At 42.8% G+C, this 26,118-nt stretch overlaps 1 protein-coding gene across 1 annotated transcript in view; it reads left to right on the forward strand.

Annotated features, from left to right (window-relative positions):
- The window catches only part of SLC2A13 (solute carrier family 2 member 13), a 358,865-nt gene that overhangs the window by 99,627 nt on the left and 233,120 nt on the right, over window positions 1-26,118 (forward strand). Inside the window, exon 3 of the mRNA XM_065421661.1 lies at window positions 10,157-10,365. Coding sequence (XP_065277733.1) covers window positions 10,157-10,365 — 209 coding nt within the window. The remainder of the gene's footprint in view (window positions 1-10,156; window positions 10,366-26,118) is intronic.

The raw sequence follows: 26,118 nt of genomic DNA on the forward strand, positions 1-26,118 counted from the left end.
TCATCCTGTGGACCCACTGATTGTTTGGCAGGGTTCCTGCTTCTGATGTATTTTAAAACTTTTTTTTTTTTTTTTTGCTAGTTGCTCTTCAGATTCTTTTTTGGCTGCTGAATTATACTTTTACATTTGACTTGCTAGAGTTTATGCTCCTTCCTATGTTACTCAGTAGGATTTGACTTCCAGTTTTTAAAGGATGTCTTTTTGTCTCTAACCGCCTTTTTTTTTTACTCTGTTTAGCCATAGTGGCAATTTTTTGGTCTCTTTGCTGTGTGTGGTGGTGGTGTGGTGTTTTTTTTTTTTTCCCCCCCCCCCTCTTTTCTCCATATAGTTTGAGCCTCTATTATGAAGTTTTTAAAACATTTCCATGCAGCTTGCAGGCATGTCAGTCTTGTGACTGTTCTATGAAATTTCCACTTTACTAGCTTCCTCATTTTTGTGTAGTTCCTCTTTCTGAAGTTAAATGCTACTGTGGTGGGTTTCTCTTCTCTTTCCCCCCCCCCCCCCCCCGCAAGGATGTTGAATTTAATTGCATTTTGGTCTCTATTACTGAGCGATTTAGTTATAGCTAAGATTTTGGTCAGAGGCAATAAACAAAAATTCATGGATGCCTGTGACCTGTCCCTGACTTTTACTAAAAATAACTGTTGGAAAAATGGGGCTGACAGGGGAAGGAGAGCCTGAGCCCTGCTGCAGGAGGGGAGGGAAGGTCCAGCAACTGCTGCCCACAGTGGCTGGGAGCTGCAGGGGGCCCCCCATTAGCTGACAGCTCCAGCTGCTCTGGGACTGAAGCGGAAAATGTCATGGAGGGGGTCTCTGGAAATTGTGACCTTTGTGACATAATCTTAGCCTTAATTATAGTCACCTCTTGGACCAGATCCTGTGCTCTATGAATCAAGAGTTAACTGCTTATTTGTGGGGAGAAAATAAAAGCTACAAATGAACAGCAAATGTGAAGGGCTTTATTATGCTTTGAGGATGTATGTCTGACAAGCATGAAAGGCCTTAGCTGGACTGTGTTTTTCTATAATTATGCGACTAAATTAAACTTTTTGCATAGCTTACAATTCACAGCAAATAAATGAATTGCTAGGCATGTTTGGAAAACCTCTGTCAGTATCTAAAGAATTAGCTTTTACAGTTTCAGGAGATTTTGCGTCTAATTTTTAAATCAGACAGAAGAATGAAGTACAGTTGCATGTAACTCAGAACAGTGACCTTATTTAAGTGTAAATTACCGTTCCAATTTATTTCAAGTGTCAGTTATCTGCTTTCAGTTTTCTTCTGTAAATTTATTAAACTGAAGTAAAAGATAAAATAACCTTTGATTTTTTTCATGTTCTGCCAGTAGTTCCCTTTTAAATTTTTGAGCAGATTCTAAATGCCTGTCTTGTTATAAAAACATTTACCTTACTAGTATTTGTGCCAAAACTATATTAATCATTAGCCAAATGGCTATTTACCTAACACCTGGGATTGGGTCCCCATAAATGGACTTGGCTTGGTCAGACAGAGATCACTAGTCCAGGCATCACAAGGGTTTTCTGGCTGGTAGGAGTTAAGCAGTCTGGGGTTTCATCAGAAGTGAATATCATTACACCTTTGTAGCCTTCTGGTAGGAAATGTCCTCAATCTCCAACATGCATTCCCCTCTGTTTGGTTAGGAACTAGTAGGGAGAAGCAGATAACTCCTCAACTGTGTGTGTGTGGTGGTGGTTTTTTTTTTTTTTTTTTTTTAATACTGTGGTTTTCAGAGCAGGGACTGTCTTCCTATGCGTATGGAGAGCACCTTGTACATTTTATATATATATATGTCTATTTTCCAAAAAATGGAAACTAAAAGAATAGTACAAACAGGTAGGGACTGTTTGTACTAGAAAGGTTAAGTCACCAAATGAGTTACATCTACCAAGGGATGTAAAAGGCAATAAGAAGAGGTTCTATAAATACATTAGGAGTAAAAGAAAGATGAAGGAAAGTGTAGGTCCTCTACTTAGCAGGAAGAGAGAGCTAATAACTGATGGCATCAAGAAGGATGAGGAGTTTAATGCCTGTTTTGCTTCAGTCTTCACTAAAAAGGTAATTGTGACCAGATTCTGAACTAGGGTGACCAGACGTCCCGATATTTCGGTGTCTGTCCTGCGTCCCGACCGATCTTTGGTTGGGACGCATTTTGTCCCGATATCCGCCGGCAGCACGGGGCAGGACTCAGCTTTTTTTTTGCTCTGCCGGCGGGCACCCTCCCCCTCCCATGTGTCCCGATATTTTCTTCCCCTCATCTGGTCACCCTATTCTGAACACTTAATATTAACAACAAGGGGGAAGGAATGCAAGCCAAAATCAGGTAAAGAACAGGTTAAAGAATATTTAGATGTATTTAAGTTGGCATGGCCCGATAAAATTCACTGTAGGGTACCTAAGGAACTAGCTGAAGCAATCTCAGACCCGTTAACGATTATCTTTGAAAAGTCATGGAGGATGGATGAGGTCTTAGAGGAGCGGAGAATGCCAAAATGAGCTTCTTGTTTATACACCAAAAGGTATGAAGCAAGCAGAGAAGAGGGTTAAAACAACCAAAAGTCTACACACCTCTGATATTACCTAATTCTTAATCTTTCATTGCCACTTCTGGTAAGTTCCCCTTAGCCCAATTTCCTCCATTTCTGGGCTGGGAGAGACAGACTGCCTTTTGTCAACAAAATTGTGTATAGACAAAGCCTTAGTCTCAAGGCAGAGGTTTTTAATGGCTGAGGATCTACACTAGGAGCATTTTGCTGGTATATCCTCACTGGTATACTGTACAGGCAAGGTGCTTCTAGTGTGGATGCAATTTATAATGGAGAAGTTCTGCCAGTATAACTGCATCTACCATATGGCCTTTTGTTAGCATACCTATGTCCGTTACAAATCACAGCCCTGACTAAGTAGCTGTGCCAGTAGAAGTTTGTAATGCAGATCTGGCCTTAGCAGTCCTTTGATTTTAGACTCTGGGCTTGGAAAAATAGGACTGTTAGACAGGCTGGTAGGCATTTCCCAATGAACAGGTCCCCCATTGTTCTCTTAAGGACCGTTGGTATTTTTCTTGGAGAGACCTTATCACTGTCATTTTGTTTCCTTATAACCCTATTATCTTCAAGATGCTTACAGTAATTTTGTTCCAGTAACTTTCAAGGTTTCGAAGTTAGGCTGATTGGTCTAGAATTCCCCAGTCCTCTTTGCTCCCCATTTTAAAGATAAGGTACTATGTGTGCTCTTCTCCAGTCCTGTGGGACCTCACCCATCCTCCACTAGTTCTCAACGATAATTGCTAATGGTTCCAAGATTGCTTCATCTTGTTCAAGTATCCTAGGGTGAATTTTCCTCTTGACGTGAATACATCTAATTTACCGAAATATTCTTTAACCTGCTAATGCCAATGAAAATGGTAAACACCTTCTCTAATCTCTACTTGTTCTTGCAAATACTGGATAGTAAATTATAAACAAAACAAAACAAAAAAATTCAGCACGATTCTCCTGTCATGTTTATATACTCTCCCAATGGCAACTCAAAAGTATTATAGTGATGTCTCTGAGGAGGAATGTTACAGAAAATATATTAAATTTCATGTTGGATTTTTTTCACTTCTGTTAGGCATTTGGCTTCAAATTCAGTCTTATACTCTCCATAGGAAAGAAATATATTAGATTTCTGAATGCTAGCTCACTAGATGTACGTTTTTAAAAATTGCCAGAGTGACATTAGGACCTATGTTATACTGTAATATACCAAATCTAGACTGAAAGTTATTCCTATTTCCAGACCAGGCAGCTAGTCAACTTGCAGTAGATTTATACTCTTGGCTCTTCAGGTATTTTTCCTCTTGGCTTGCTCTCCATACTCCATTGTGACTACAAACATAGCACTCAGGCATATTAATTATATTGATAAAGCACTTTATCATGGACAAAACAGGAAATATATACCTTTTGTCTAAAATCTAGAGGACTAAACCTCATAGATCAGGTTGAAAGTCAGCTCTGCTGTCACGCTCCCTGTAATTTAAAGGAATAAACCAATTATGTACTATATGTGATTGTAATATATTTAGTCCTCTCTTTTAAAACATCAACTTACTATTAGAGGTGGACAAATGGTAGAAGAACCATATGTTGAGTATATCATTTGATGAAGTTTACTGGTGTTCACTGAATAAATATATTCATGAATAGTGTGTGATAGCCACATGGCTAATTGGCGCATTACTTAGTGAATACTGGTGACATTTGTCAGATATGTTGGTCAAATGCTGCTCAATCAGCTTTGCCTACTACAGCTTTCTTCTCTTGATTTACTTTCTCTTTGTAGTATCTGCTTTTCTTTTTATAATAGGTGACGGGATATTGTTTCCTGAGTTGTCTTTACTTGACCTTTCACCATCTTTCCTGCAGTCTACTCACAAGTAAGGTTTGGAATTTACTACAGAATCATAAAAGATTAAAGTTGGAAGGGACCTCAGGAGGTTCATATAGTCCAACCCCCTGCTCAAAAACAGGACCAACCCCAACTAAATCATCCCAGCCAGGGCTTTGTCAAGCTGGGCCTTAAAAACCTCAAAGGATGGAGATTCCACCACCTCCCTAGGTAACCCATTCCAGTGCTTCACCACCCTTCTAATGAAATAGTTTTTCCTAATATCCAACCTAGACCTCCCCCACTGCAACTTGAGACTATTGCTCCTTGTCTGGTCATCTGCCCCCACTGAGAACAGCCTAACTCCATCCTCTTTGGAACCCCCCTTCAGGTAGTTGAAGGCTGCTATCAAATCCACCCTCACTCTTCTCTTCGGCAGACTAAATAAGCCCAGTTCCCTCAGCCTCTCCTCATAAGTCATCTGCTCCAGCCCCCATATCACTTTCTTTGCCCTCTGCTGGACTCTCTCTTCAGTTTGTCCACATCCTTTCTGTAGTGTGGGGCCCCCCCAGAACTGGACACAGTACTCCAGTGCTGAATAGAGGGGAATAATCACTTCCCTCGATCTGCTGGCAATGCTCCTACTAGTGCAGCCCAATATGCCGTTAAGCTTCTTGGCAACAAGAGCACACTGTTGACTCATGTCCAGCTTCTTGTTCACTGTAATCCCCAGGTCTTTTTCAGCAGAACTGCTGCTTAGCCAGTCAGTCCCCAGCCTGTAGCAGTGCATGGGATTCTTCCGTCCTATTTGCAGGACTCTGCACTTGTCCTTGTTGAACCTCATCAGATTCCTTTTAGCCCAATCCTCCTATTTGTCTAGGTCACTCTGGACCCTATCCCTACCTTCCCTATCCCTCTTCCCCGCAGCTTAGTGTCATCTGTGAACTTGCTGAGGATGCAATCCATCCCATCATCCAGATCTTTAATAAAGATGTTGAACAAAACTGGCCCCAGGACAGACCCCTGTGGCACTCGCTTGATACTGGCTGTCAACTAGACATGGAGCCGTTGATCACTACCCATTGAGCCCAATGATCTAGCCAGCTTTCTATCCACTTTATAGTCCATTCATCCAATCCATACTTTTTTAACTTGCTGGCAAGAATACTATGGGAGACCGTATCAAAAGCTTTGCTAAAGTCAAGATATAAGTTAGTAGCCAGAGGATTAAATCTGCTACCCACAGGTTGATATGAAAGATTGGGATGGATGCGCACTGTTCAGAATAGCCAACTTGTCCCTCTTTACCTTAGCTACTACATGCTCCTTCATCCCCCTCCTCTTCCATTCTCTGCCTCTTTGCCCTGCAGTTACCATCTTCATTAAACCCATAAATAAAACTTTTTGATGGCCTTTATATTGCTTCCATTTCAATTGTAACCATGTTTTGGCTTATCACTACATGAATTTGGGTAGCAGGCCTGAAATTAAATTCCTCTAATGTTTGAATGATCCCTCCCCCCACTGTTTGGTTGTTTTCTCTTTATAGTGTACTTTGCAAAATGTCCAGGAATGAGATTTTGTTGCCCCCCGCCCCCTGTCTGGAAGCATGTACCTTGAGACTGAAAAACATTTGTTTTTCAAGTCCAGTTGAAATAACCACTGTTAATTCTGTTAGCTAATGGAATCATTTCAGGGTGTGAGGATGTTTGTACACTAAATTTTGCTGTATAAAGAATCTACTAGGGGTATGTTTGCAGCTAGTACAGTCAAGATAACTAATGAAGTGAACAAGGTGTTAGCTGCATTTAGAGTGGTTCCAGGACCATTTGAAATAAAACATCCAGATATCTTCAGGTTTCTTCCAATGCTTGATGAATGTGGTGATTTCATGTACAGTAAAAAGATGAATTTAAAAAACAAATTACTTAAATTATGCTGTTACCTTCCTGGATGTTCTTTTTTGAATATCCATAATTTCTAAACAAATCAAACTTTGGCTAGAAAAGCTGAAGGACATTTTATTCTTTAAGATTTTTTGAGATAGATCATGAAAGTGGAGGACTTCTGCCTTTGCCTGACCTACTGTGACATTTTAAGTGAAAGACCTTTTGTGAGCTAAATAACACTTACTTTTTCATTACCATGCTGAAAAGCCAGAAAACTATATAAACTTCATACACATGGGGAGGCTTTGGAGTATATTCTGAACAAAAATATGTGCAGAAATACTTTGAGTACATATAATTGTGAAAACTAGTTATGCATAAGTGGAAATCAGCTTTAGGTTTGGATGTTATGGAATATCCTGGATTCAGTGTGAGGGAAAAAACTCACTTTACAGCTGAGCCAAATGTCTGTTTCTAGACATGTGTATGATTGGATCATTTATAGTCTATAATTCTTCAGTGCAGTATGCTAGAAATATGTACTGGTATTTCAGTTTTACTGTTTTGAAAACTAATATATTTGTGTTTGCAAATACATTATTTATTATTACTCATGTCTGTCATTTTATTTTTGAAGAAATAAAACAGAAGAAATAAGCAAAAGCACATAGATCAGAACCCTAGAACTCTGTACTATCAGTTTACTTTTGTCTTCTGTTTTAATTGCCCTGCGTAGCCAGGGCAAGATATGACATAAGGTTGTTAATCATTACTGGGTTCCAGCATTGGCAGCCTAGCTAGTTCTCCCAACCATAACCCTGGAGATGATCACAGAATGTTAGATCAGCCAGCGTATTATAGATGGAAGAGTAAATTCCAACTCCACATATGGATGATGATGTTTTGAATTGGACTTTTAAAGACTCCAGAGCTGGATCGAGGCAAACTGCCTTCCAAAAGTCAGAAATGAACTCCTTTTTACATGGGTGGGTCCTGTGTCAATTAAAATGAAGTTTCTCTGTTGCATTTGTGAATATAGTCAGAAAATTGTAAATATGTCTACTCCATAGATCCTTACTCCTGTGTATATTTAGACTCACACCAGCTTTACTGTCACAACATAAGTGTGTTACTTTTTAGCCACGAAAAACCAATATGGCTATGGGAGAGTGAGGAGAATTCTATTTTGACTCAAGCATCAGAAATAGAATTTGCCCCCTCTCTCTATAACCAATTTTCTCTTATCATTTCCTCCCCTCACTGAAGAGACAAACCTAAGTTCTCCCCCCCCCCCCCCCAAATCAATATTGTAAATAGCCCAGGTAAGGACTTGGGGTATTTATCTCCCAAGACTCTTCGCTACTGCGATTGCTGACATGTGGGGCTTTTACCTCCAGACTCATTCTTGTGAGCCATCTGGTTGAGCATCCTATCTTCCAAGCATTTCAGAGGGCAGTATCCTCACCTGCTTAAGTCACCTTCTGGTCTACAAGAATGGAGCTATTAGGGGTGGGAAATAGAAGAAATTATGGGCCAGATTACCCTGTAGCTGATTTTATACCAGTTCAATTCCATTGATTTCAGTGGAATTAGTCCTGATTTACACTAGTGTTTAGTGAATATTGTGTTATCATGTGTGTTCGTAATCCCAGCATAGAATTGTAGGACTGGAAGAGACCTCGAAAGATCATTTAGTCCAGTCCCCTGCACTCATGACAGGACTAAGTATTATCTAGACCATAGCTGACAGGTTTGTCTAACTTGCTCTTAAAAATCTCCAGTGATGGAGATTCTACAACCTCCCTAGGCAATTTATTCCAGTGCTTAACTACCCTGACAGCAAGTTTTTCCTAATGTCCAACCTAAACCTCCCTTGCTGCAATTTAAGAGCATTGCTTCTTGTCCTATCGTCTGAGGTTAAAGAGAATATTTTTTCTCCCTTCTCTTTGTAACAGCCTTTTCTGTACTTGAAAACTGTTATCGTGTCCCTTCTCAATCTTCTCTTTTCCAGCCTAAATATACCCAGTTTTTTCAATCTTCCATCGTAGGTCATGTTTTCTAGATCTTTAATCATTTTTGTTGCTCTTCTCTGGACTTTCTCCAATTTGTCCACATCTTTCCTGAAATGTGGTGCCCAGAACTGGACACAATACTGCAACTGAGGCCTGAGTAAGAATGGAAGAATTATTTCTCACGTCTCATTTACAACACTCCTTCTAACACATCCCAGAATGATGTCTTTTGGGTTTTTTTTTCTTTTCTTTCTTTTTTTTTTTTTTTTCAATAGTGTTGCACTGTTGACTCATATTTAGCTTGTGATCCACTATGACCCCCCCCCCCCCCCCGGACACCTTTCTGCATTGCTCCTTCCTAGGCAATCATTTCCCATTTTGTATGTGTGGAACCGATTGTTCCTTCCTAAATGGAGTACTTTGCATTTGTTCTTATTTAATTTCATCCTGTTTACTTCAGGCCATTTCTCCAGTTTGTCCAGATCATTTTGAATTTTAATCCTATCCTCCAAAGCACTTGTAACCCTTCCCAGCTTAGCATCGTCCACAAACTTTATAAGTGTATCTCTGTGCCATTATCTAAATCACTGATGAAGATATTGAACAGAACTGATCCCTGTGGGACCCCATTTGATATGCCCTTCCAGCTTGACTGTGAACCACTGATAACTACACTCTAGGAATGGTTTTAAAATAAGTTATGCACCCACTTTATAGTAACTCCATCTAGGTTGTATTTCCCTAGTTTGTTTAGGAGAAGCTCATTAGACAGTATCAAAAGCCTTACATGTGATATATCTTTACTTCCCCCTATCCACAAAGCTTGTTACCGTGTCAAAGAAAGCTATTAGGTTGGTTTGACATGATTTGTTCTTGACAAATCCATGCTGACTGTTACTTATCACCTTACTATCATCTAGATGTTTGCAAATTGATTGCTTAATTATTTGCTCCATTATCTTGCCGGGTACTGAAGTTAAGCTGACTGGTCTGTAATTCCCCAGGTTGTCCTTATTTCCCTTTTTATAGAGTGGCACTATATATGCACTTTTCTAGTCCTCTGGAATCTCTCCTGTCTTCCATGACTTTTCAAAGATAATTGCTAATGGCTCAGATAGCTCCTTAGTCAGCTCCTTGAGTATTCTAGGATATATTTCATCAGGCCCTGGGCACTTAAAAGATATCTGGCTTGTCTATGTAATTTTTAACTTGTTCTTTCCCTATTTTAGCCTCTGATCCTACCTCATTTTCACTAGCATTAACTATGTTAGACGTCCAATCACTACTAAACTTTTTGGTGAAAACTGAAACAAAAACGTAATTTAGCACTTCTGCCATTTCCCCATTTTCTGAAGGGTTTCCCAGTGAAGAATTTGGTATTTTTAAGACTGCTGTAGCATTTGTGTTTGAGGCTATTTTTCTCCATCCCCTGGGATTTTTTAAAACAACACGGAAACTTCTTGGGGGAGTTTTACATTTTGGGGCCATCCACTTGAATTGCCCTGTAGAAATGGCAATTATAGTGTTGAGTCTTCTGTTGGTGGCGCTGAGAAGCGCGGCCATAAAGGCAGATGTGTTGTAAAGTAATTATTTTGTAAAGAACTGAAATTGAAAGTTATGTCTTTGTAGTGAATATTATGTCTTTTTTAACACCCAAGTTAAATGTAAGCAGCACAACAGTCTCTTCAAGATTCCTTTTGATTCTGATCGAAAATCCTGGATGCTGCTTTTGTGAAGCATACATTCACCCATTTGGTTATTTAAGCTGCAGGATGTGTTTTTAGAAAGTGGCTAATGGGAGCTGGAGCACTTGCAGATGTGAGAATTTTTTAAGTTTGAATTAAAGATATTTTTGTTTGTTTGTAGGTACATGCTGGGCCTCTCAGCAGTTCCAGCAATTATACAGTTTTTTGGCTTCCTGTTTCTTCCTGAAAGCCCCCGCTGGCTGATTCAGAAAGGCCAAACTCAGAAAGCACGGAGAATTCTGTCTCAGATACGTGGCAACCAGACAATTGATGAGGAATATGATAGTATCAAAAACAACATTGAAGAGGAAGAAAAAGAAGTTGGAGCAGGTAGGTTAGAAATTTCTTGGCATCTCTGTCTACTTATGTCACTAAGGAGGCAAATAACAGGAAATTGTACTTTGTGGTAATTTAATGTTTTTTCCTGATCTTGTAAATATTTCAAGTATTATCATATTGGTAGTTTAAGTCTAAAGAAATTCATCTGTAGAACTGAAGATGCTGTTGTAAATGCTATCCTGATTTTATTTTTTAAGTGAGGAAAAAGTGAAGCTATATATTATAAGATTTTATGCTGTCACTTGAAATGTATGTTTAAAGAAGGAATAAGAAAGGCATATAGTTCACAAATAATCTGTATATTATAAGATGGACATGAGTAGATTTATACTTAAGTTAAATATATCTATTTTGTATGTTCAGTTCTATCATTGATAGAAAAAAGATTGGTATGTAGGAAAGGACAAAATCGAGGCTATGGAAGGGTTAATCCCTCAAATGCCTGAAGTTATCCAGAGGCTATGTCTTGGCTGAGCAGAATCTCAGCAAGCAGCTGTTAGCAAGACTTACAGAACTAGACATATAAATTACTATCAACATTATAGTAAACACAGTCTTTTGAAGTCATTTATGCTCTACCTTTAAATTATGGTGTGGTCATTCAAATTCTTTGTATCAAGTATCAGGGGGTAGCCATGTTAGTCTGTATCTACAAAAACAACAAGGAGTCTGGTGGCACCTTAAAGACTAACAGATTTATTTATTCTTTGTATTTCTTTTACATCTTTATGCTCTGATCCCGCAAATACTTGTGCGTGTTTAACTGTAAGCATGTGAGCAGTTCCGTTGACTCCTTGATTTTTTTCCCCCTACCTTTTTCTGAGGTTGACAACTAAGGGACAGTAACTATAGTAATTATGTAGGGAAGCAAGAAGTACAAGACAACCTTTGAAAGTCATCATTTCTGAAATCACCAAAGAGACAACTTTTACCACTCAGAGCTGGTGGGAAGTGCAACAGGAGTTACCTGGTGGTAGTGTGTATTTAAAAATTTTCCCGTCTGATAGTACATAATCAAATTACTTAGTTGCTGTCGGCTTGGCGTCTGCGACAGGTTACACAATTTGGAGTGTTTTTGGAGTCATGTGCATTTTAGTTGGAATTTTCAAAAGTGTATAACTCAGGAGTACAAGTCAACTCGGTGGCACTTGAGGTGGGTAGTTGACTTACACACTTTTGAAAATCTCACTCCAAAGCAAACATTTCAAAGCTATTCTAACTGTAGTAGTTTTGTGCATGGTTTAAAACCGTGGTTCTCAACCAGCGGTATGTGTACCCCTGGGGATACTCAGAGGTTTTCCATGGGGTACATCATCTCATCTAGATCAGTGTTTCTCAACCTGTAGGTCATGACCTGTGGAGGGTGGGGAGGGTCACAGGACAGGTTTAGGGTTGTTGCAAGTGTAGGGCCAGCTTTAGGGGATGGCAACGGCCCAGGGCTCCATAACACAAAGGGCACTACAAAGCTAAGATACATGCTTAATATATGGGTGGCAGGGCTCAGGTTTCAGTAGTTGGGAAAGGTTGAGAACCACTGGTTTAAAAAAGTTAGCATATATAAAGTCAAGTACAGTAACTCCTCACTTAATGTTGTAGTTATGTTCCTGAAAAATGCAACTTTAAGTGAAACGGTGTTAAACGAATCCAATTTTCCCATAAGATTTAATGTAAATGTAGGGGGTTAGGTTCCAAGGAAATTTTTTGGGGGCAGACAAAAGGCATTATATACTGTACTGTGGTGGGGAGGTGCCCCTGGCTTACCCTTGGGGCTCAGGGTGGGGGCGTGGGGTCTGGGAGGGCACTCAGGGTGGGGGTGCGGGAGGGCGCTCAGGGCTGGGGCAAGCAGGAGGTGCAGAGCACTTACCTGGGGCAGTTCCTGTTTGATGCAGGGGGTATGCAGGTGGCTCTGCGCAGTGTAGCACTGCCCACTTGGCTGCGATTCTGGGAGCAGCAATTCTGGGAGCTGCCCCCCTCCCCCGGCAGGCAGGGCCACCCAGAACGCAGGGGCTTTAGGGGCTGCAGGCCCTGGGCTAAGGGGGCCCCAGGGCCTGGCCTGCAGCTCTAAAGCCCCTTTCAGAATGCGGCCCTGCAAGCACGGGCCAGAGGACTCCAGAGGAACAGGGGCAGCCGCGAGCTAGCGGCCAGAGAGAAGAGGCGCTTTCCCTTTCAAAGCCGGCTGGAGAGAAGCGGTGCTGCATTGGGGAAAGTGCCGCTTCTCTCCGGCTGCTGGCTGCGCGGCTGTCCCTGCTCCTCCTGAGTCCTCCGGCCTGTGCTCGCAGGGCCGCATTCTGAAAGGGGCTTTAGAGCTGCAGGCCAGGGCCCCAGGGGCCCCTTAACCCAGGGCCCTGCAGCGCCTAAAGCCCCTGTGTTCCAGGTGGCCCTGCCGGCAGGGGGCTGCTTCCCTGCTCGCTCGCTCCCTCCCTCCCAGAAAGTCCTAAGCGCCGCCAAACGAGGGAAGCACTGGGAGGGAGGGGGAGGAGGCGGAGAAGAGAAACTTGTGCAATGCTCCCTTGTAAAGTCAGCCAAACAACGTTATAAGGGAGCATTGCACAACTTTAAACGAGTATGTTCCCTAATGGAGTAGTGACGTAACTTCGAAACAACGTTAAGCGGGAGGACGTTAAGTGAGGAGTTACTGTAGTCATCTTTAGATAAATTCTTTTAGTCTGATAGTGTGGCTGCTTACTTTAAATAAATCAGGTTACTGGTTTTGTGGTGTCTATATATTTTTAAAACAATCAAAGTTAATGACCCAGTTAGATTTCACTAAGTCAAATAATGGAAAATTCTCTGTCCACTTATTTAAATTATTCTTTGAGTTGCTGAAAGTACCCAAAATCATAGCTCCTGCTCATGTATCCACTCCTAGTTCCAAGGAATATAAAAAGTACAGATGTAGCAAAGCACATATTGCGGTGAAATCAAACATGAAACCAAGCACATTTAAATTTCATTCAGGATCCTGTTGAAAGTGCTGTTATCTGCATGAAGACTGAATAACTGGAGTTTACATGGATGATGTGTGTGAGATTGTACAGTCTGGATTCAGTGTGGGACTGCAACAGAATCCCTTCTCCTCCCCCCCCTACTCCCACCTGTGGACTAGATCAGTGACTGCATCACCCTCTGTGCTACTTTGCATGAGCTGCTATATAATAATGCATCTCTTGACTCCTCCCTTGGCCTGCCCTAAATCACACCTTATGTAACAATCTCGGGAAGACACAGTGGGTGTGCAGAGGTGACTTCATGTGTAGCTCTCCCTTGGAACACTCTGTGGGGCTTACGTGATGCACTGCACCTCTGCTGTTGGGTGCAATTCACCCAGAATGATCTACAAAATTCAACAGTATTGCAGTAGATGGTGATCAATCTAATGTTCTGCTCCTATAGCAGACTATCCAGCTATGGCCTTTGCTCTCTGGTTAACAGTCTACTTGTGTCTGTAATGATAAAATGTGTTCTCCATAAATAATCCTTTGTTTCTGGAAACAGGAGGGAGGCATCCATCTCTTCCTTTTTCTCTTACTCCTCCAGCCTAGATGGTTGTTAATTTTTGTACATTCTGAACTCAGACCTGGCTTTGGGCTGAATCTGAGAAGTGTTTTTGCTCTCTGAAATGGTGTAGTTGATTAATCCTTGATTTCCCTCACAACTTGTTCCTGGTCATCAGAATCAAAACAGGCATTCCCACCTCCATTCTTGGGTTATACATTCTCCTGCTTAGAGCTGGTGCATTCTTTCTTCTTGTAAGTTAGTTCCTCATCTTCACTTGGTTTCAGCTTGCAACAGATTTTCCTGTAAAGTTAATTGAGTCAGGAATTCTTCTCTACCAGTACCCTGAATACATGATTATTCTTGGCTACCATTCCCTTCTCCAGCTGCTCTATCATCAAGCTGCACTTTGCCAATATTTTTGCAGGAGCAGAGTTTTCCAGTACCCCTTCTTTTATTTCTTGTAACTTTTCTTTCATGACCATGTTTAGGTTCTGTCACTCTTTGAGTCTGTGGTGTTTTGTTACAACAATTTTAAACTGGTCCTCCAGAGGGGTCCTAGAGGTGTGTTGTTCATTAATTCTTCCATTAGTTCCCTTTTAAATGCCTTTATCTTTACTGAGAGTTGCACTGTGTGGCAGGCCTGCAGCCCAAAAAGATATTAATATGCTTGCTGCTATGGACGTCAGCTAAATTTGAGTGTGCTGGAGCAGGGTTTTTCTATGATCCTGCATTATGGATGCAGGGCTTCTTATGTCATCCTTGCTGAGGGGTTAGAACCGTATGTAAAACCCAGTAATGATTGCTGATTCATGCTATTAGGTGGATCTTATCTCTAAACACGGTGTAAGATGGGTTGGTGTCTCTGACAGAAGGAACTAGGGATACTTAAGGAAAACCGAAGAACAGCAAGGTTTGTGTAAACAGCTTAGCCTGAAGCTTTTGTTGTCTGTCACAAAACCAAATACCAGGAAGGGCATAGGTCTGGATATAGTGTGCTGTGTGTGTATACTTTGAGGCGCAGGCAGAAAAATGTCCTGCTTACAGGGGAATTTCAGTTTTATTCTTGGCTTTTCAACAATTTGAATTCAGATCCATTTTCTTTATGGTCTTCTTGAAAGAAACAAGCAGAACTCTTCCCATCTGATAACACATAGTCTGTAAGAGATTTTGACTGGCTTTGAGCTGAAGCCAAAGAACGACATTGTTGGATGACCTACAATTCTGAGAATGTAGGCAAATGAAATATGAAGTTATCTGATGTCCCCAAAAATGTCTAGGGAAATCACTAAGCAACATATTGTGAGATAGTGTAATTAGAAAATGACTCCTGCAGTAATTTGGCCATGAATGTGGAACGTGTCAGACAGTTAACACATCTAAAATGGTAAACAGTAGATAAATAAGGCAGCAAATAAAAAGTTGTTCTGATGTTCCTTCCATTTATTAACATGCCCTTGAAAGGCTGGCTTAATTTGTCTACCACATCTCTGCTCTTCATTGAAAAGTGCACTGTATAATAAGCATAATGGTCATGTCCTCAGTGAGACAAATAAGGTGAAGACTGTATATTTTAAAGGATATATTTATTCTATTTCTAACATTTTAGAGCAGTGCTAAAAGGTTGGTCCTAAATCCGTTCACAAGTAACACAAACTTCCAAAAGTTTTTCTGTAGTATTGGAGAGTAGATCATGTGTAGCTGACTACGATGAAGAATCCTCTCTAAGACTTCATTTCCCTAGCAGTAAAGTTTTCTGAGTGTCATGTATAGATGTTGTTTTCCTATCTTCACAAAAATCTAGCTGTAAACCCTGGTTTTTAAGGTAGCATTTTGTAGGTAAATCCTTGGTCAGGAAATTTAACCTGGAAAGGAAGGATAATTACTTTGCCCTTTAAAGGTCAGATGTTCTTCAGGGAAGGATGTGATGCAGCACTAAAACTACATTCCAGAACAAAATCCCCTTTACTTACAGCCAAGGAAGAAAAGACTTATTCAAAGGCTGCTTCTGAAGACAAGACACCTTTCAGGCATTCACCATGAAAGTTCACATTTGCACATTTCTACTTTTGCCTTTTTGTTGATTTTCTCAGACAGAACAACAGTAGAGAATAGTCTGACTCTACTCACTGTAACAAGACAAGTTTGATGTTAGTCTGTTATTTGTTCAGACATTATCAGTAGGAATGGGACAGAGTTCACTTCATGAAAGCTAATAATATTTTGGTGTGTGCTTTCAATAACTAGAACTTGCATTAAAGTTTTTTTTTTTTTTTTTGGTTAGCTCAAGCTTCAACAGCGTGTTACATCCTTTGAAAAAGAAAACTAAGCCTTCGAAAGTACAATAAATCTTCTGCATATCAACTTTATGCCAGCCCCACTAAAGGAAAAGTGTATGAATTAAAAATGTACGAACAGTTTCTTAATCTCCAGAAAATTCAAACCAGAACTTTGGAAAATAGTAAATCAAGGAAATTTGGTCTTCATCAGTCTTCAGAATACTTATCAACATACACCGGTTGCTTCAAACCAATCATCATCTATAGATTGGAGCTGGATGGAAACACTTAATATATAAGTATATTCATTTTGGTCTAGCTACAGCTATAGCTCAAGTTTTAAAAATATAGAGAAAGAGGCAATCCCATAAGGCAAAAAGTCCTCCCATAAGGCAAAAAGTACGTTCTTTTGTACTTGGGTTACACCAGTGAGAGTAACTAACTTGGCTTTCAAGTCAGTTTCCAGAAGTTAGAGACTTCCAATCCCAATTTCCATACCATTTAGGAGCTCAGTTGAATTCTAGGAAACTGTAAAAGCAAGAATATTTCTTGGATTTGAAAGAAGTATGTCATCCAAATAAATTCAGTATTGTTAAGTCAGCTTTATAGCATTGTAAACTTGCATAGTGGTTTACAAGCTTAGAACAAGATACATGCCATGCTCCAAACTGTTTGCAACCTAATGGACAAGACATAGGTGAGATGGAGCACAAGACATCAGGTAAAAGAGCATGTGCAGAGGTGGTTGGTTTGAAAGATTCCTGGAAGTAGTAAGCTTGCTGGAGGGGCAGTTGCTTGGCTGACAAGTAGAGATTATTGTGTATAGCATAAATAATGGCAATGGGACAAAAGGAACTGGAAGGAGGAAGGACTGAGGGAAATCGGAAGGAAGAGCAAAGATGAAAGGGTAAGGTTCTGTAGAGTTGAGGAAGTAGGCTTACTCCTTCTCTGAATAATTCATTAAAGAGATTCAAGGGAGGTGACATAGTGAGGGTGGAGAGATGACTTTTGTAGTGACATTGAATAAATTGGAGCAGGGAGCATGCCTTGATTAATGCAGGCTTCTTGTCTTCACAATGTCAGTTTTGATTACGTGGATGATGAGGACAGGAAAGATTTTGATTGTTATGGTGAAAGTGGCAACGCTTCGTTCCTGGGCTGGGGCCCGTGCCATTGGGACAGGTTCTTCAGTGATGTAATTCTATTTACCTAATATGTTTGAACAAGAGTCTGAGGTTTGCTTCCTTCAAGATGACTGTGATATCTAATCTGCTACTAGTCTCAGTGCTAGAATTTGTTGGTGAAAGAACATGCTTGTTAAAGGCTATAAATGTGTCCCTTCAGAGTGGGTGGAGAATAACCCAGCAACACTGAAAGAAGAGCATCTAGATAGCAAGTTCAATTTAAGGTCAGATTGGTTGAGTATGTAGTGCAATCAGCCTGGTGAATAGTCTCTGCTTTTCATGTTGATTTGTCAGAAGCAGCCAGGGAAACACAACTTTGAATTTCCTGATTTTTGTGTGCACATGCATTAACCACACAACTTGTGCTATCTGTGAACATATGTTTTTATGTGGTAGTCATATTGATATAATTTTGAATAAGAAATAAGCATATGTAAATATAAAAGACATATCCATAATGTGCTTAAAAGGAAATGAAATTATGCTACCTTCAGAATATCTAATGGTATTCAAGAGTTCATTTAATTAAAAAGGAAAAAATTCTGGTTTTTCACTATTTCAACTTCAGAACTGAATATACAATTCCAAAAAGATTACTCCCACGGTAGCTACATATTTACATGTAACAGGGATTTAGGCAAAAATGCAGTGTTCCATGAAAGAGTTAAATGGGCATAGGGGAAAGATTTCTTTGACCACTAGGAAACAATTGTAACACTCCACTACAGTTAAACAATACGATTCATTGTTTGGTCACAGAACATACCCTGACAGCTAAAATTGGAGGTAAGCTTGTAGCTTCTTTGCTCTTTAACCTTGTGAAGATGAGTGGGAAACTGTAAAATAGATGTTTTAATTTGATGAATAAAAGTCCACATAATTATTTAATACATTGAAATTCCTATGATGAAAGGACTAGAGTAGAAGAATAGGTTTTCTTGTTTGATAAACTTTTGTTTGTTCAGACATTAGTTATTGAAGCATACTTTTTAACATTATTAATAGTCACCTTGCTAAATTGTAGGTGCCATGGTTACAGGGCTAGCTTTCCCCTCCCTCTCCCCCATCCCAGCACTCTGAGTTCATAGATTCCAAGGCCAAAAGGGACCATTGTGATAGTCTAGTCTCATCTCCTGAGTAACACAGGCCATAGAACTTTCCCCAGATAATTCCTAGAGCAGAGCTTTTAGAAAAACATCCACTCTTGATTTAAAAATTGTCAGTGATAAAGAATTCACCACTACCTTTGGTAAATTGTTGTAATGGTTAATTACTCCGACGGTTAAAAATTAATAATTTATTTCCAGTCTGAATTTGTCTAGCTTCAATTTCCAGCCTTTGAATCATGTGATACCTTTCTCTGGTAGATTGAAGAGCCCATTATAATATATTTGTTGCTCATATAGATACTTATGAAGTCTAATCAAGTCACTCCTTAACCTTCTCTCTGTTAAGCTAAATTGATTGAGCTCCTTGAGTCTATCGCTATAAGGCATGTTTTCTAACCCTTTAATCATTCTCTAGTTTTTCTCTGAACCCTCTTTAATTTATCAACCTTCTTCAGTTTTGGACACCAGAACTGGACAATATTCCAGTATTGGTGCATCAGTGCCAAATATAGAGGTAAAATGTTATGCTGTCTGGAGTGGCTCACAACTCTGTGTGCCTACCTCAGGACATGCACCCCAAACTGGTGGTGTGTCTATAATTAGGTTTCACCAAGCTAGTAACAAATGTGAACTCCTGGATCACTATATTAGTCTTACCATGGAGTCAGATGCAGTCCCCATAGCCACTCCCGTCTATCTTGCCACCCAGACAAACTGGTCTTTGATAAATGGTCACTTATACCAAAGATCCCATCACATTGCTCCCAGTCCCAAGAGACTGGTCACTTACCCCAGATCAATTGGTACTCTAAATCTTACACCAAAGACAATGCTGGTTGCCAATTCTATAGAAAACTAACTAAAGGTTTATTAGCTAAGAAAAGGAAGTGAGTTATTGAGAGGTTAAAGCAGGTAAAATATATGTACAGGTGAGTCAGTCTATAATACCAAACCTGTCAGTTTCCAAAAAAGCCTTTCAGGGCTACCCAGAATATCTCCGGGGACCTCTGTCTTCTCGTTCACTTATTCTGCCCTGTACGAGTCCAAACAGTCCAGAGATGAAGGATCTTTCCTTGAATCCATACTTATAGCTTCTTCTCACAGAAAACAAGCTGACAGTATCACTACTCACATGGGCTTTTCCTTTGATGATGGAGAGTGAGGAATCCACTTAGTCTTTGACATCTGGTCATCACACACAAGGGCCACTTGCTTTGAAATTAGTACTTTTCTGTTAAAGTTCTTCGTTTGCATTCCACAAGGCTTCTTTCTCTTATGGGCTATTTAGTTACAGGGATATACACAATGTAAATGTTTGCTACTCCGTTATAACAGAATACTGATAAGCTAGTAGGATAACTGGCATCTTGTCAGTGGAGCAAAACAGGATTTCATTAAGGGAAATTCTGTTCCTGTTATGAATAAATCTACTACAACATCTGGTTTTAAGGTGGGGAAAAAATGTTCTCTCATTTCTAAGATCCCTTCATTGAAGAATGTTAATTTATCTCAACAGGTAAAATAGATATTTTTCCATTTTAAAATATTGATTTCTATTAATGTTGCATTTACATATCTGTAAAAAGAGGAAGTAAATACCCAGGACAAAAGCAAATTTTTTCCGTGTTGGCACTTTTCTCCAGTCTCATTGGCGTAATATACAGTGACTCAATTTATTAAAACTTTGTTCCACAAAATAAAAATTGTTCAATGGTCTTTCATAACACAGTAGATCTGACATATTTTATCAAAGCTTTGCATGTTCTACCTCAGAGGAACTGAACTTATTATGTAGGTTACAGACTCTCTGAACACTTGCAGAAAAATATAACAAAAGGTACTAATTAAGATAAAAATAAAGATATTACTAGTAAGAGCTTTTATTTCATTGATTAAGCATATAATACAAGGGCCAGAGGTGCTGCAAACAGCTGGAATATCCAAATCAAAACCTACATTATTTAGGAAACTTTACATAATTTGTTCTGTTGAACCCTGATATTTTATTGCTTAAGGATGAACATGCACACATTTTTCTAAATGGGTGGTGTAACGGGGTTGGACTCACCACCGCAGCGCCTCCTACTGGTTGTTCTGGGAATTAGCTCAGTCCAGTGGAGCGCCCCTCCTGGTGGTGTCCCGTCCGTCGTCTCGCCCTCGGTTGGCGTGTCTGAGCCCTCGTCGCTCACCAACTCGCGCCGTCCTCTTCGGGACCACTGCCCTCCGGCAGTGCCCCTCTGTCTTTCCACACCCCCTTCCGGGGGGGGAAGGGGGGGGGTCAATCAGCAGTCTCCTTGTCCAGCCACCGTAGTCAACCACACACCCCAAAGTCTAATCCCACCCATCAGGGATCTGGCGTGGTCTGTACTGGCCGCTCCCTACGGCCAATGGCTAGATGTACTGCAAGGGGGTAGGACCCAGGCCCGCCCTCTACTCTGGGTCCCGACCCAGGGACCCTCTGGCGGCAGCCTCGCTGTCCTCCTACTCTCCCCTCGTCTGTCCGCTTCCCTGGGCCGCTTCCCCTACGGCCCCTTGCACCCCCTAGGCCCTTTCACTCAGGGCCTGCAGCCTGGCAGGCCTCAGGCTAGAGCTCCCGTCTGCTCCCTGAGCCTGGCCAGCACTGCGCTGTCCGCGGTGCTAGTCTCCCAGTTTGGAGATAGACCTTCCCCTCTCGAAGGCCTGGGACAGACTGACTGCTCTCTCCCTGAGCAGCCTTTTATAGGGCTGAGCCTGGCCCTGATTGGCTGTCTCCAACCTGGGCCCTGATTGGCTCCCAGTAAGCCCTTCTCTGATTGGCTGTGAGTCTGCGCAGGCCCACTGGCCTGCTGCAGCCCATAATCTCAGGGAGTGGGGCAGCCGCCCCACTACAGGTGGTTAGCAATGTTTACCTGTTTCTAAATGTTCAATATATTAGAAAGCATTTAGCTGTTTCTTTAAACATTCTATTAAGGAAGATTTAAAAGTTGTTAACTTCTAGCCTCCTATTTAACAATGTGGCCAAGAATTTCAAAAGTGATGTATATTTTTGGATACCCTAGTTTTGGGTACCCAAAATGAGACCCCTTAACAGGGCCTGATTTTCACAGGGTGAGTTCTTGGCGCTTTCTGAAAATCAGGGCCTTTAAAGTATCTTAAGTTGAGCATCCAAAAACTGATGTACTAGAAATCACTAGTCAGTTAAAAAACCCAATCTAGATTAATATAAATCATAGAAATGTAGGTCTGGAAGGGACCTTGAGGTCATTTAGTTCATCTCCATGTGCTGAGTCAGGATGAAGTAGACCTAGACCATCCCACAGGTGTGTGTATGTCTCCTGTTCTTAAAAACTCTAATGACGGAGATTCCACAACCTCCATGGATAACCATTATGTATATATATTTTTGTTTTAAAGGCCAACATAATGATACAATCCCAGTCATATAAGGACTGGCTGGAGTTTTGGAACTTGATACAGGAAATTATTGGGTGAAACTCTGTACCTAAGGGTACGTCTACACTACCCGCCGGATGGGCGGGTAGTGATCGATCTATCGGGGATCGATTTATTGCGTCTCATCTAGACACGATAAATCAATTCCCGAACATGCTCCCCGTCGACTCCGGAACTCCACCGCTGCGAGAGGCGGAAGTGGAGTCGACGGGGGAGCGGCGGCCGTCGATCCTGCGCCGCGAGGATGCGAAGTAAGTCAATCTAAGTCGATCTAAGATACGTCGACTTCAGCTACGCTATTCTCGTAGCTGAAGTTGCGTATCTTAGATCGATTTCCCCCCTCCTCCCCCAGTGTAGACCAGGCCTTATGTTAAGCAGGAGGTCAGGCTAGAAGATTATAATGGTTCCTTCTGGCCTTAAAATCTCTGGAATCTGTAAAATGTCACCCAATTGATAACATTTTTTCCAATAATACCCTATTATAAAACATCTTATTGCAATTGTAAACATGGAATTGGAAAGATGTTTGACAACTTGTCTTGTTAGAATTTGGTGTTCTATCAGTTAGTATGAACTTGTTTTATTTTTAAGATGCATGATTGTAAATGTGAAAGTTGTGTTAGGAGGATGTGGACGTGACCCAATCATATGGAATGGACTTAGTTAAACATTCATTTTTAATGAAGTTTGGCATCAGTAGTTTGTTAATATTGGGGCATGAACTGTTAATGCATCACTCATGCTGCCTCAGGCTTATAATGTGTCACAACACAGTACCTGTCTTATTTCTTAATTATTAGCACAAAAAGAATTGGATAAATTCCCTCCCTGACTACTAGAATTACTTCCTCTGGGTAAATTCACTACGTCAGGACAAGTGGGAATGTTAATAGTTTCACATAACATACAATAAGGAATCATTTCTGCAGTGTGCGGAGCGTGGGCTAGGTCTAAATTTTTTATTTCACACTTTTATTTGAGTTTCTTTTTCTTAGCCCTGGTCTACACTACGAGTTTAGGTCAAATTTAGCAGCGTTAGATCGATTTAACCCTACACCTGTCCACACGACGAAGCCATTTTTGTCGACTTAAGGGGCTCTTAAAATCGATTTGGGTACTCCTACCCGATGAGGGGATTAGCCCTGAAATGGGCCTTGCTGGGTCGAATTTGGGGTAGTTTGGATGCAATTCGACGATATTGGTCTCCGGGAGCTATCCCAGAGTGCTCCATTGTGACCGCTCTGGACAGCACTCTCAACTCCGATGCACTGGCCAGATAGACAGGAAAAGCCCTGCGAACTTTTGTATGGGGAGACAAATCCGTGCTATCAGAACTCCGTTCCAAAAGACGAAATGCCAAAATATTTGAAAAAATCTCCAAGGGCATAAAGGACAGAGGTTATAACAGGGACCCGCAGCAGTGCCGCGTGAAACATAAGGCGCTGAGGCAAGCCTACCAAAAAACCAGAGAGGCAAACGGCCGCTCCGGGGAAGAGCCCCAGACATGCCGCTTCTATGATGAGCTGTATGCCATTCTAGCATCCCCTTTCCTTGCCTTGCGGACGGCAGACAGTATAGTGTGACTGGTAGCCGTCATCGTTGTCCCGTGGGTGCTCCTGGCTGGCCTCGGTGAGGTCGGTCGGGGGCGCCTGGACAAAAATGGGAATGACTCCCCAGGTCATTCTCTTCTTTAAGTTTTGTGTAATGGAGATTCAGTCCTGCCTGGAATATCATGCCAGCTGGAGGCTTCTGCCTCAGGCTGCTCTCCCAGTCGGCAGCACCGTGCAGTCGCACCTACCCCAGCCTACCCCTTGCTCCCATGGCTCATGAAGCCTGGACAGTAGTAAGGAGCAGTTCAACTATAGGCTGAGCAAGTGCAGAATGGTGGTTCACTCTACTTCCCTGTAAACCACCCTCCCCTCCCCCCTTTGATCTCTGCTTGCAGAGGCAATAAAGTCAGTGTTGTTTCAAATTCATGCATTCTTTATTAATTCGTCGCACAAATGGGGGGGATAACTGCCAAGGTAGCCCGGGAGGGGTGGGGGAGGAGGGACGAGGGACGCAACGGGTGGGGTAGTTGTGGGGGCACTGCCTAGAATGGTATGCAGCTCATCATTTCTGCAGGATGTCTGGGGCTCTGACCCAGAGTGGCCGTTTGCTTCTCTAGTTCTTTAGTAGGCTTGCCTGATATTCCAGGCACGACTGAATTTCCATTAGACAAAACTTAAAGAAGAGAATGACCTGGGGAGTCATTCCCATTTTTGTCCAGGCGCCCCCAATCGACCTCACCGAGGCCGGCCAGGAACAACCAGGAGACAGCAGCAGACGGTACAGTATGACTGCTAACTGTCTTTGCCAACTTGCAAAGGCAAGGAACTGCTGCTGTGTAGCAATGCAGGACCGCGTCTGTCAGCAGCACCCAGGAGACGTATGGTGACAGTGAGCTGAGCGGGCTCTATGCTTGCCATGGTATGTCGTCTGCACAGGTAACCCAGGAAAAAAGGCGAGAAACAATTTTTTGCGGTTGCTTTCACGGGGGGGCTGACGACATGTACCCAGAACCACCCGCGACAATGTTTTTGCCCCATCAGGCATTGGGAGCGCAACCCAGAATTCCAATGGGGGGTGGAGACTGCGGGGACTGTGGGATAGCTACCATAGTGCAATGCTCCGAAAGTCGACGCTAGTCTTGGTACTGTGGACGCACACCGCCGATTTAATGCGCTTAGTGGGGACACACAAACGACAGTATCAAATCGATTTCTAAAAAATCGACTTCAATTAAATCGACCCAATTTCATAGTGAAGACATACCCTTAAATTGTAAGCTCTTTGTGACAAGGACATTCTCCCTCTCTCTATGTACAATGCCTAGAAAAAATAGGATCCTGATCACAATCTAGAACTCTGTGCACAAACATAACTATAATATAAACATTTGTTGGAGTCAAGGTATCATTATAATTTTAATGACAGCTTAGGGTTACCGTATTCAAACATTTAAAAAAGAGGACACTCCACGGGGCCCCGGTCCTGCCCCCAGCCCCGCCCTAACTCCGCCCCTTCCCCGCCCCCGGCCCCCCCAACTCCGCCCCTTCCCCACCCCCATTCTAACCCTTTCCCCAAAGTCTCTGCCCCCTCCTCTGAGCACCCCACATTCCCCCTCCTCCCTCCCGCTCTGATCTTGGTTGGGGGTTGCTAAGTGCTTCCCTGCTACCCACTCGCCCTGCAGCCTCTGCACCCCCCCTGCCCCTGCAGCCTCTGTGACCCCTGCTCCCCACTCGCCCTGCAGCCCCTGCACCCCCCCTGCCCCTGCAGCCTCTGCGCCCCCCACCTGCCCTGCCCCTGCACCCCCCTGCCCCTGCAGCCTCTATGCCCCTGCCTGCCCTGCTCCTCCTCGCCCTGCAGCCCCTGCACCCCCCACCCCTGCAGCCTCTGTGCCCCCTGCTCCCCACTCACCTTGCAGCCCCTGCACCCCCCCCGCCCCTGCAGCCTCTGTGCCCCCTGCTCCCCACTCACCCTGCAGGCCCTGCACCCCCCCGCCCCTGCAGCCTCTGTGCCCCCATCTGCCCTGCCCCTGCGCCCCCCTGCCCCTGCAGCCTCTATGCCCCTGCCTGTCCTGCTCCTCCTCGCCCTGCAGCCTCTGCACCCCCCCGCCTGCCCAGCTCCCTCGCTCCCCCGGCAGCCTCTGCCTGGCGGGGGCTTCGGATGCTCAGCGGCGACCGGGGCAGCGCGGGTCCCTGCAGCCCCGGCACACGCCGAACTCCCTGCCCCGCGCTGCAGCCTTCTTCCTGCCACGCGGGGTGATGGGGCCACAGGAAGGGTCCCCCAGTGGCCGGGAGTCCCCGCCCGCGAGGCAAGCCCGAGCCGTTGGCTGGGCCCGGCCTCCCCGTGGTCCTGCGGGCTCGGCTGGGGCGCGTGGTCCGCCTGGCCTCCGGGGGCAGCAGCAGCCCCTTCGCCGCCTTCTGTGGCTGCGCCCCCCCTTCCCCCGCCCGAGCTCGCTACAATGTAGCTGGGCGGCTGGGCTGCGCTGCGGACCCGGCGGGTCGTGCTGGGGCCAGGCGGACCCTGGCTTATGCTGCCTCCCTATTTCCCCGGACATGTCCGGCTTTTTGGCAATTCCCCCCGGACGGGGATTTGAGTACCAAAAAGCTGGACATGTCCGGGGAAATCCGGACGTATGGTAACCCTATGATAGCTTGTAATAGCTTTGCTTCATGTATATTTTGTTAAGACCTTTAAGAT

The sequence above is a fragment of the Emys orbicularis genome, chromosome 1 (genome assembly GCF_028017835.1).
Source record: "Emys orbicularis isolate rEmyOrb1 chromosome 1, rEmyOrb1.hap1, whole genome shotgun sequence".
NCBI classification, from domain to species: domain Eukaryota; kingdom Metazoa; phylum Chordata; order Testudines; family Emydidae; genus Emys; species Emys orbicularis.